This window comes from Anopheles nili, chromosome 3, assembly GCF_943737925.1.
Source record: "Anopheles nili chromosome 3, idAnoNiliSN_F5_01, whole genome shotgun sequence".
Taxonomy (NCBI): Eukaryota; Metazoa; Arthropoda; class Insecta; order Diptera; family Culicidae; genus Anopheles; species Anopheles nili.
The window spans coordinates 33,368,540-33,380,314 of record NC_071292.1 but is presented as its reverse complement, the minus strand read 5'-3'; the positions used below and the strand labels follow the sequence as shown (position 1 = coordinate 33,380,314).

At 40.1% G+C, this 11,775-nt stretch overlaps 1 protein-coding gene across 1 annotated transcript; it reads right to left on the bottom strand.

Annotated features, from left to right (window-relative positions):
• Positions 1-7,455: 7,455 nt before the first annotated feature.
• Positions 7,456-11,553, bottom strand: LOC128724104 (uncharacterized). Its single transcript, XM_053817868.1, has 9 exons — positions 11,217-11,553; positions 10,998-11,128; positions 10,024-10,186; positions 9,738-9,837; positions 9,465-9,658; positions 9,073-9,211; positions 8,632-9,013; positions 8,446-8,556; positions 7,456-8,270 (listed from the first exon to the last, which is right to left on the bottom strand). The coding sequence occupies exons 1-9, from the start codon at positions 11,551-11,553 to the stop codon at positions 7,995-7,997; spliced, it is 1,833 nt and encodes a 610-aa protein (XP_053673843.1). The 3' UTR covers positions 7,456-7,994.
• Between the last annotated feature and the right edge of the window lie 222 nt (positions 11,554-11,775).

Here is an 11,775-nt window from a genome sequence, read left to right as displayed (position 1 = left end):
CTAGCAATGCACCCTTTCCGTCCGAGATACAGTAGCAGCCTCGAGTTGCACAGTGAAATGGCTGTGATGCAACGTTCCAATCCAGATAAAAATATGTGCACGTGTTGACACGAACAGAAGTGTGGAATCTCCTTGATGCTGGCTGAACGAACGCGATTCTCCCTGGGGAGAGCGAAAAAGTAAAAACACATATTTGCTGACCAAATAGGTGGAGTGCTGCCTCGAGGTACACGTGGTTGCGTTACACCAGCTGTCAACAACAAATGCGACAGCGAAAACAGTATTGCATGTGGAATAGCAATGCTTATCTCGTAATAGCTTTACCTGCAAAAGCAAAAAGTCACACGGGGCAAATACTCACTCACAATAGTGTGGCTTGATATTTGTGTGGCCATTTCTTATGAAACGTGAGATTGTGTATTAGTGAATTTTTAATTGAATTTATTGAAAATATTTTGGTGTCGAATTCGGAATTTAATTCATTGAAAATATTTTTGTATTGAATTTGAACTAATACTTTAACTTTTGAATAGTGACTAATAATTAGACCTTGGATGTTGAATTTTTCATTTTTAATACTGTCCGTAATTTTAAATTAGAATTTTTAATACATTTATCATATTTATGGCACAACAAATTTGGCACTTTATCCGGATCATTATTGCTTCTACACATATTGATCAATTGTCTGCCGTCGCAATTATTACTTGACATCAATTGAGCAAAAAGTTATTAATACCTTTTAGCATTTGACCCAAAAAACAATGTCGGATCAGATTTTCTTGAACAAAATTGAATGTAGATCTTACAGTGTAACAATTTCAATAGGTAAAACGGAATATCACTGAACGTTCGTGAAATACTCATTGGATTGACCAACAATATATTTTATTCCTGAAATTTGATGGAACGTGGTCTTTTTAGCCTTTGACTTTTTTTGAACAGTTAGAGAATGTGTGCTGAAAGTGTTCTTGAGAGATAACTATTTTCAAATACTTTATGGAAATGTAGGATGATTCATTTTACTCAATTAATTTCTATTAAAATTGAAAAAAAAATTCTATGTGATATGAATTTGACAAAGTTAATTACTTATAATTTAGCGATGATGCTTCATAAAACAGATGAACAGATAACTTAGCGAGAAACCATCAACTACGTCTATTAAATGAAAGCTGTAAGGTCCCATTTTTGAATAAAAATTACATGACGTCAAAGGTGTTTCTATCTAACCGGTTGATCGAAAAAATACTGTATCTCAAACGTACGTCACTAGCTGGTTAGTTTTAAAGGATTAACCAAAGATACTTTGATAAACGTATGCAACGTACGACTCTTGTGTAAAGAATGTAATAACAATAAAATATATAATAAAGGTTTTATGTAGTTTTGTATAACGGGTTCGGAAATTATTAAGCTACCGAAGCAGGAACAAACGAACTTGTTCATATTTTATGACACGACATTTTACACACTTTTCTTGAATTCCACGTGTTAATACCAAGAAGTGTGAATCGGTTGCAGATTATCCAGCCATTACTGTCATTCACAACGTCTTATAGGTTTATCTATTTCGATTCATCTTTTTGTTAGAAGACAAAATTTCAAACGGTTTGTCGTGTCGCCAAACATATGCTGATGATATTGCTGCTCTACTTAACAATTCTTATTTGCGCAGGACTGCCAGCAAGATATCTGGATATGATCTGGATATGGAGCAAACAGCCTGATTGTTTTAAAGGACCTGTTTATGGTGGATGCTGAGATTCACGTTTGACCCACTATGATGGAAACAATGAAGAACATGCTAAAAAAGGATAGGGCAAGGTTTCATCAGAATGGTGTAAAATGTTGTTTTTTTTTACTGCATGGTGAGCAGACTGGTGACAATATAATTTTTTGTGCTCTGATAAATAACCCCTGGAGTGGAATAGAACTGCCCTTATGGTTTGTTAGTTACTCCAAGTGTTTCAAATGTTTCCAAGTGTTTTCACCATTGAACTTGTAACCTGTTCTTAATTTGCTATGTTGTTCTAAAGTGTTTAAATTTGATTCAGGTTTTGATTTGTTTGCGTTTGAATGTGCTTAACCCTTCATGTCAACAAGTATGTGATTATTCATGAAATAAGATGAGGGATGATCAATCATTTGAAGTATCGCTAAGCTCAATCTTCGGTTCCAGACAACTATAAGATGATAACTTCATTCACTTTATTTCCACAACACATTACATGGATTTCCCAGATGTCGTTCATCAATGAATATTGTTAAAATAAACCATCAATGAACAAAATTTTCCTGTTTGATATATTTTGTATTGTTAGTAGTTTTTGAGCCATCAACATCATCATGACTCATGAACATCATGACTTTGCCGGTTGTGTAAAACCTTTGTCGTATTCGTCTAATACTGAGCTAATGACAAAGGTTGAGGTCACAACAAAACGCAAGTCCTAAGCATATCGAAAATCAAATCGTAAAACCACATTTGTAATGTGAGCATATATACCTCCGTAGTATATTTCTAAAGCGAGAAATATTCAGTTTGTTATTACGTGTAATGGAATTTAGATTGATATTCAATCGTTAACGTTAGATTTTATGAAACAATTTGAATTGTTTATTTTGGTTGTGTTACGAGCTCTACTCATTGATGGAGGCGCCTAGTACTTCATCCAAAAGTATTGCATTAAAGACAACAAAATGTCACACTTGGCACGAAATCATCGTTTGCGGCTAACTACATTTTTTTTTCAACTAGCGTGAGAACTGTTTCTCAGTTCAGAGCGACAGTGCTAAGGACATCGGAAAACAAAACAATAAAACGATTTGGCAATATGGTCATGAGCTGTGATTATGCACATTCAAACTACTGAGACTTGTAATAAAAGCTATTCCTATGAGTTTTGTATAATTTATTTGATATTACTCGAATTTTTAAACAAAAATTGTACTATTGTTGTTTGTATGTCACGTCACGAACATAGTGTATTGGTGAAGGCGCCTAGTACTTTTGATAACAGTTTAGTTTGCAGAAAAATGTAATGTTTCAATTTTTGTTGTGTTGCATTCGTTATTTCTTCATGCATTTATCAGAAAAAAAGCGACATATATTTTTTTGTTAAGAAAACTCCGCCATAGATATTTATTCACATATAGCTACAGTTCAGAGCATCCGATTCCTCGTAATAAGTTTAAGCTATTTAATTTATTCAATTGTTGTGTTAACACATAGAAATTAAAATAACTTTAAGTTGCTTTGCGTTTACATGTTAAAATGAATGTGCAACGTAACGCTAGAAATGAAAGCATCTATCCACGCTTTTTGGAAATTAAGTTTGGTAGGCTTTCTAAAGTAGTGTTTATTTAAAACAATGAATTTTGTTAAGCTAACAATTGTGCAAAATAGCTTTTAAATATAATGTTATCTCAATTGTTATTATAAGCAATGAAATTAAAATAGTGTGCCTTTACAATTCGTTTGAAACTGAATTGAAGAACTTGTTTTATATTATGTCGGACTTAAGACCCACTTTAAAGGTAATTGGCAGTGAACTTCAATTAGGCACAAAGTGCGCCAAGCTTACGACCTTGACTACCACAGTGATATGATTTCGGTGGTTTGGTCACGTAAAGTAGTGGGAAGCTGTAGCTAGGGATCGAACAGTCTGGAGAACTAATGTTGACCCGGGAATACCTCAAAGCCGTGTTCAATCGTGAGCAGTAAAGCAACTGCATGAAAGAGAGAATGAGAGAGAAAGAGAGCGAGGGAGAGAGAGAGAGAGAGAGAGAGATAGCAAGAAAGAGTACTGTGTTTTGAATTAGAAGGTGTGTCAGGTCTGCTAATTGTCAGTCTGTGGTGTTTTTGTTATCTACAATTATTATCATAAACTCTTATTCTTTGTTTCGTGTTGTAAATGTTTTGTACGTTGTCAAAGCAGTTATTATACGTTAAAAGGTTTTGAAAGCTTTACTAGCTGTTAGACAGCTTACTTAAATATATTGAAATTTTATTTTCAATTAAAGCAAATATTTATTGAAGCTCCCTTAAGTAACTCAATGGTTTACAAATTTACCACCTCTTAAAATGTTAAGCTTTACACCGGTGAACAGATCTTCATGTTTTTCATAACATATGAAAAACAAAGAATAACCAAAAACATTTTTAACCTTCTTTACGGCCTATTAAACATTCAAATCATTGACAAATGTAGTATATATATATATATATATATATATATATATATATATATATATATATATATATATATATATATATATATATATATATATATATATATATATATTAGGTCTGTTATTGATGCATCGTAGAACAGAAAAAAAACGAAAGTTTTCAAGAAGCGCGCACAGAAGAATATATTTATCTAAAACTACAAATACATACTGTAACCATTATAAACGATTCTAAAATTATTCAAACGAAATGTGACAAGCGTTTTGAATATTTGGTTGATACATAGCAAACCAAAGCTCGACTGTATAGACTATTATTTATGACAAAAGTAACGGATATAATAAAAAAAATAAGTATTGCATAAGTTCGCATTAAAAAAATGAAAAATTGCATCAACACTTAAGCAACTCAAATTTTCAAAGCACATCCACATACACACCTGCCGGGAAACAAGTCTACGGTAGACTTTAAGCAATGGATTCTAAAGAAAAAAAATCGTCAAAGAGCCTATGCCACTTCCACGAGAATGATGGAAAAGCTCGAGAATTGAGCTGGATGTCGTAGGCTTATGCCGTGGGCCAGGCAACCAGTGATGTTTGTTGTACGGTCCTCCCAGGGGAATAGATTTCTATCTCCGCAGCAAAATGATGATCGCTCAAATATTTGCCCTCCGCTCGTCCACAGAACTGTGCCAAACATTTGGACCGGATGTGGCTGGGACCGGGCACTGGATCCGTCTCTACTGTGGGCCATTCGGAATGACTTTCGTACCACATGATGGAATGTGAACCACAAAAAGGCTTTTTCATCGTGCACTCACCCAGAGGATAGATGGTGACATCGATATGATAATAGAAGCGGATGGTGGAACTGTCTTCCGAGTGTGGCTGGCGCCTTTTAGTCACTATTTACACATTCTCTCACATTCTTTCGTTCCGGTCTGTGTTTATCCGGTTCCGGCGCCTGAAGCCAGCTTAAAGCGAGACCTTTCCGTTACAGGCTACCAGACAAGGGAGACAACGGCATGTCGTAAGGCTTGATCTTCACTCGGTGACACCTAACAAAGCCATCGACTCGTTTCGAAGTTGTTTGATAAAAACGACACGATCCCGAGGAGCCATGGTTTGATGGAAAGAAGCTCAATCGGATTTGAAATTTCTTCTACTTTCTAGATCCAATAAATTGGAAATGCCTGAGAGCAAAAAACTTGTTGAATGAACCGTGCACATACCTCAACCGTACAGGACACGTACCACATGTATCCTTGCGAAGGGTTTTGAGCAAGTACAACCACAAAGGACACACCTCATGTAAATTCCTACACACAAACCGACCAGTCTCTTAATTGTAGACGTCGAAATGTTTCACGTTGTTTTCGTTGAGTAATATGATCCATTCGAATTGAAGACAGGATAACGAAATCTAGACAAAACAAGAAGCGACGTATATTCAAACGAAACTTTATACGACTATTGAACAATGAATAAGTGTTTAATTTCCAATGATGATAAAAGAAAGCGTGAGTTTCACCAATTCATTGTTCCACGTTTGTTGCGTTACACACAGCGTTGAATTCAAGACGAAAATATTACTCATCCATTTGCTCTCCATCGAGAGGCTGAGAAACCATAAATCCTGCATCAGGGTCAAAATGTGTTTTTGTGAGTTCGGTTTCCTCCCCCTGGAAAATCACTCAATGCCAGGAAATGAAATCCTCACGCTCCAGATGGATTAGGTGCGTACGACGGAAGCTCTACATGGGAGGCAAAGACAGATATGAGAAGATCATCTTTCACCGGATATCATTTGTGTCATCCATCTCACTGCCATCTGGGGGAGTTGGCAGTTGCGCAGTCGGTGGAATCAGAACGCGTGGGGGAATACGTGAGCGAATACATGCATCAATGGATTCAGTTGCCGTATCGATGGCAAGGTGTTGGAACTTCGTTCGGAATTGAGAATGAGACAAGCACCGCCACGGATGTCGTGGAAGAAATCGTTAACTTATTGCCCCAATTGAGTGACGTTTTTCACCGACACTCGGAAGTGACACGGGCGGCCGTTTGAACACCCATCAGTACACATTCCAGGGTTGTTATCTCAAAGGTCGGTGGGGTACGGAGAGTAAATACTCTGAATCAATTTACGTCGATTGTGATTGAATCAGAATCATGACATGACGTGGTCTCCCTGAGACCATTTCTCTCGCGTAGGATGTAAATGGAGCAACCCACAACAATGTCCCAGTTCAGATTGTTTTGCAGCAGTAAAGCGGAAGATTTGGTATGAACCTTTTTTCCAATGTAGCCAAATAAAAAAGGGCACGAGATGATTTATGTAAGTGAGGACTATTTTGAAGGGTTGCTTGAACCAAGAGCAATCATTTCCATTTGAAAGAAGTACGGTTCAATGGTCTGAAACCCAAAAAAACGGTTGCAAAGCCGGACGACCTTTAAGACTGGAAAATTTTCCAGCCGAGCAACCTTTTTACCTATCATCAACAGGTCGGAAGGATGAATGCCAAGGATGGCCAATCAAATACGGTCCTTGCATGTTCAAACACCTGAAAACAAGAGCTCGCAGGATGGAAATCACACGAAGAAAAGAAAATGAAATAGCAACGTGAAAAGATTTTTGTCATGGAAAACCAAAAGATGCCACTAGATGGAAATAAAAGAAGAAAAACGGATAGATATCATACAACAAAGCTTTCAGAAATTTAAACATTCAGTATTTTCGGGGAGCATTGAAAATGCATTTGATCAAGCTGGTATGTGAATTGTTAAGAGATTTTCTCCTTACATAGGCTGCAAACTACAGCAGTACAAAGTCATCTTATAAAAACTATCTCAAATATGAAAATCCATTTTCTCTGATTGATGAGCCAATCAATAAAGCAACCGCAGCAAAAGTAAAAATAATCACAAAAACTACAATCAGAAAAAACCCACTTCAGATTTTTTTTGTAAAATATTTTATTATACAAACAATGCGTTTTCTCGGTTTAAATACAATGATGCTTAGAATGTTTGACCAATAAACGGAAACATAATAGATCGATAATAGTTTATTTCCCTAGCAACCGTACAATAATACACCATACTGCCGTTCGGCTTCGCGCACGGTTCTAGTTAGGTACACCGCCACCTCAATTAATTAGTGTCCAGATGCTTAGAAACAAAATCCAATTGTTGAGCAGCTCCCGCGAAAAACTTTCTTCTCTTCTTTCAACAGCATTTTACGATAGCTTTTCTCGGTGAAAGTTAAGCCAACATTGAGTGTTGTATACACGGATACAGTAACTCAACTCCTCAACTCAGCGTTATAGGATGCTTCGCCAGGGCTTATTGGAAATGAAACTTTTTGCTTTTCGTTTGCCACTTTCAAACGAATTCCTTCCTCGTCCTGTACGGATCGTTTCCTCATTTGATGGACATTTGTCAGTCCGAGCAGGGAAAAGTTACTCTTTGGCGTTTGGCGCAGTCCATTTCCGATCCATTTCCTACTAAGAGAAAGAACTTTCCGATTTCATTCGCAGCCGTCGGCCGGTGGTGGTAATCTTCCCAACAACTTTGCAGCTAAAAACTCCGTTGCGAAGATTCACTTCGAAACAGGCGGAAATGAACGAATGACTGACGGGATAAATTGAATCAATCGAATCCGAACGCACCAAAACGAACGACTTGTTGGCGACTGGTGCTGGAATCTCCCGCCGTGTTCCAGATGACCAAACCGAAGCGAAAGGGACCAAACTCGGCGACGTGTACCACGATTTCCTACGGCATATGGCCGATCGATATCATACACAGCTTTCCGGCACTCGGTTTGTCATTAGGAAGTCTTCAATTCCTTTCAGGTTGATTTCCGCCTCGGAGATCTCCTCGTCCCGGTAGCCGGTTCCGGAGATGATGGGCTGCTGGTGCTGGTAGAACCGATCCTTGTCCCTGTCCAAACCCTTGTCAGTGTCCAGTGCTTGCTGCGGCAGCTGATGGTGGTTCTGTTTGATGGCGAACGCCGTACCGTCCGAGTTTATTGGTATCAACTCCTCCTGGTGGATGTCAGTCAGTCGAGGATACTATTCGAGCGAATGAAACCGAGAAATGGGGTTTGTTTTTGTGAGATGCGAGCTCATGTGGACTTGGGTGGGCTTCACGAGGTGGCGAATATTGATAAAAAGCTTTATCAAACGTTCACCTGTCGAACGGCCTATCCCTGAAGTCCACTCTAGACCCTCAAATGAGAAGACTCACCGGTATCAGGTCAGGGTCCTGCTCGTCGTCGATTGTTTCTATTTTGGTTTTCGTTTTGATGCTGCTACCAACGTTGTTCATCCATTTGGTGGATTTCGCGGGCTTATCCTTCTGGAAAGGGAACCGATTGCAACATCATGCAACATGAGCTAGCTTATCACGTGTTCCTTACTCAAAGTGGCTTACCTTTGACAAGTCGACCAGCAGAAGCGTATTCTTAGACTCCTCAGTGTATCGTTTCTCCTTGTTGATATTTTGTTTAAGTCTTTTCGATTTCAGATATATTCTAACAACGATGACGACGATGATCAGCACAATGGTTAGGAATAGGCCGATGAGGATGGGCGTCAGGAGTGTGGACTTGCGGTCTTTGACAGGTTCCGGATCCTTGGAAGCGGCCGGCATGACCAGATCAGCGATGAATATCCGTGGGCTGTGGCCTTTCTGGTTGATCGAGTAAACGTACAGCTTGAGCGAGTCCGACTGGCGTTGCCCTGGCAACTGGTGACGGATGTGGTCCAGGGACGTGATACTAAAGACGGGTTCCTCAGTGTTGGTCACGTTGATGCTGCAAATAGACCATCTAAGTGATGATCGGGAAGCAAATGGAGCTTTCGGGAGCATTACCTGTGGCCTGGATGACGACTTGAGAGCATCTCCAGCACAAACGATTGCTTGAGACCTCCGTCGTATCCTTGATGACAATTGATGTCGAATGCGTTGGTGGAATTACGAAATGCGCAATTGATGACAGACGTTGGAAGGCCTGTGTGTGGAACAAAATAAAAGCCATTCCAAAGGCGATCGGAAAGAGATTAAAATGAATTCAAATATTTTCAGAAAATACATCGCAATGTTTCCAAAAACAAACACTAGATAATTCCTAACCGGGAGTGTAAAATGTTCATAAAGGATCATAATTGATTTGATATTTTAACCACGATGCGATGAATAGAGCACCTAAACAACTAAATAAATGAATGAATAGGCTTATATAGTTTGAGCTTGACATCACATACCGGCTGCAATCAGGTGGAAAATGCACGGTTCTGCCATGGTGCCAATCTCATTTGTGCCCCAACAAGACAACGTCCCATATTCCTGCTCGGTGGTCGGCGTGTAGTGCAGCTGGCTCGAGGAACCATTGCTGGAGAAACGATGCTGGTCGATCTCCAGGACTTCCTCCGAGTTTTCGAAGCGCCAGTAAAACTTGCTGCGAGTCAACAAAGTGAAAGAACAGAGAAACGTTCTGTAGAAGCGGTTCTATTCTATCGACAGAGTGGGTTACTTACCTCGCTAAGGGATGCGTGATGATATCACAGCTGATTGTGATTGTTTCGTCCAGTGAGACCCCGATGCTGACAATTTTATCCGTGGCACACAGAGGAACATCTGTTGAAGTAAGCCAACAGAAGGAACCGAAAAATGACAAGAATTTCATCAATAAAGTTCAAGTGTTGATGATTATTTAAATAAGCTTGTTTCGTCTTTGAATTTATGTTAATATGGTACAGATTGATTTGAATTAAATTGATTAAAATTTGCTTAAACGCCAGAAACTAATTCACGGCTACTTACATTTGATGCTAAGCACAATCTCGTTGCTGAGAGTTTCTCCCTCGGAATTGAGCGCTCCACACTGGTACGAACCGCTCGAGTAGCGCGTCACCTTCTGTATGACCAGGCTCTGGTTTGAGCGGACGATTTTCGTTGATGACGAGTTCTGAGGTAGTGGCACTCCCTGGTGAAAATTAATTAAATACAGCGAAGGGATACGGGTTTCAAATTATTGGCGGATAATTGACGGAAAGAACGACAGAATCGTCAAACTGCGGCGACCGTGAGTGCCGTTCGTTCTGGAAATTGATTATTCCCTACGTGGCTTAACTTTTTGATCCTTTTCGATACACACCGCGTCATGGTTGCCATAGAAATTCATTACCGATAGAAAGATGGGAGGTTTGGGAAGGATTATTATGTACGTCGAAGGACACCGGCTTCGGGTAAAATTATGCAAATGACTCTTAATTGAAGATGCTGCTTCTGGTGGTACAATGTCCCCGAGCACAATTCTCTACGGTGAGCGATTTCTGTGGCAACGATTATCATGCCTCAGGATTATGACTTTCGAAGCCAACGACTTTGTGCGAGGAACGTGCTTTCAGATCGGTCATCTTCAAGATAGGAACACAGAACGTATTGAGCATGTGAAGGAATTCAAGCGAAACATGTTGGGAAATGTCCCTCTGGGTGTGTTTAGAGGCATTTGATGATTGAATTTATGATATCTACGCGACCGAAAGGATTACTTGTACGAGTGTTTTTCCAGAACAACGACCAAGAATACTCCGCAACGCCATGGTAACCAAGGCTCGAAGCTCCTGGAAAGCAATTCTTCTTCCCACAAAAGTACCCCATCAGAGAACCTCCGTTGTTTGGAGGACGTGAGTAAAGAAAGGATAGAAATTCATTTGCCAGAGCCAATCCTCTATGCCATCTAACGGAATACACTCAGAAAATGTTCGATTTGTTACGGTCGGCATGTCGCTTACATTGTGCAGCCAGGTCAACCGTCGCCATGACGGATTGGACTGTATCTTGCATTCGAAGTAGATGTCGTCGCCTTCCTTGATGTCGTCCATGGCAAGCGTAGAGCCGAGCTGCAACAGCACCACCGGAGGATCTGCCAGCACAAACAAGGTAGGCGGGAAGCTCGTTATTCTCCACACCGATAGGCAACCACCGGTAGGCGACCTCAAGTGGATACTTACAGTGTACGCTGATGTTTTGGAGTTGCTCCAGGAAAAGGCCGGCCACTTTGGGATTCTGCGCTCGGCACCCCAGAATGCGCCCATCGTCCTCGACCGTTGGCACAAAAGTCAGTATCGAGTAGGTTGTGTTGCGAATCGAGTACTCCTTGACGCGCTTCAGCGTCTTCTTCCCTTTCGTCCACTGGATGACCGCATTCGGACGAGCCCCGGTCGACTGGCAGACGATCTGGTACTCCTTGTGCGCGGCCAGCGACTCGGTTGAGTTGAGAATTTTCACGGCCAACGGTTTTACTGGAAGCGTGGAAGTTCGCGTGGGGAAGATTACAACCGAGAGCATTTGTTTTCTTCCGTCAAAAGGTCAGAATCCGTTATAGGAGGAGGCGCTTTTTCATGTCATATTCTCGCAATGGTCGCTGGACTCGGTATATTTGCGTAGAAAAAGGGTTCTATGTTTGATCGGGTTATCCATGTTGACTTTAACCGCAGCCTCATTACTCATGGACGGATGTGATTGCACGGGTCGTAATGTTTTTACAGGAGGGATTTTGTTAGTAACCGA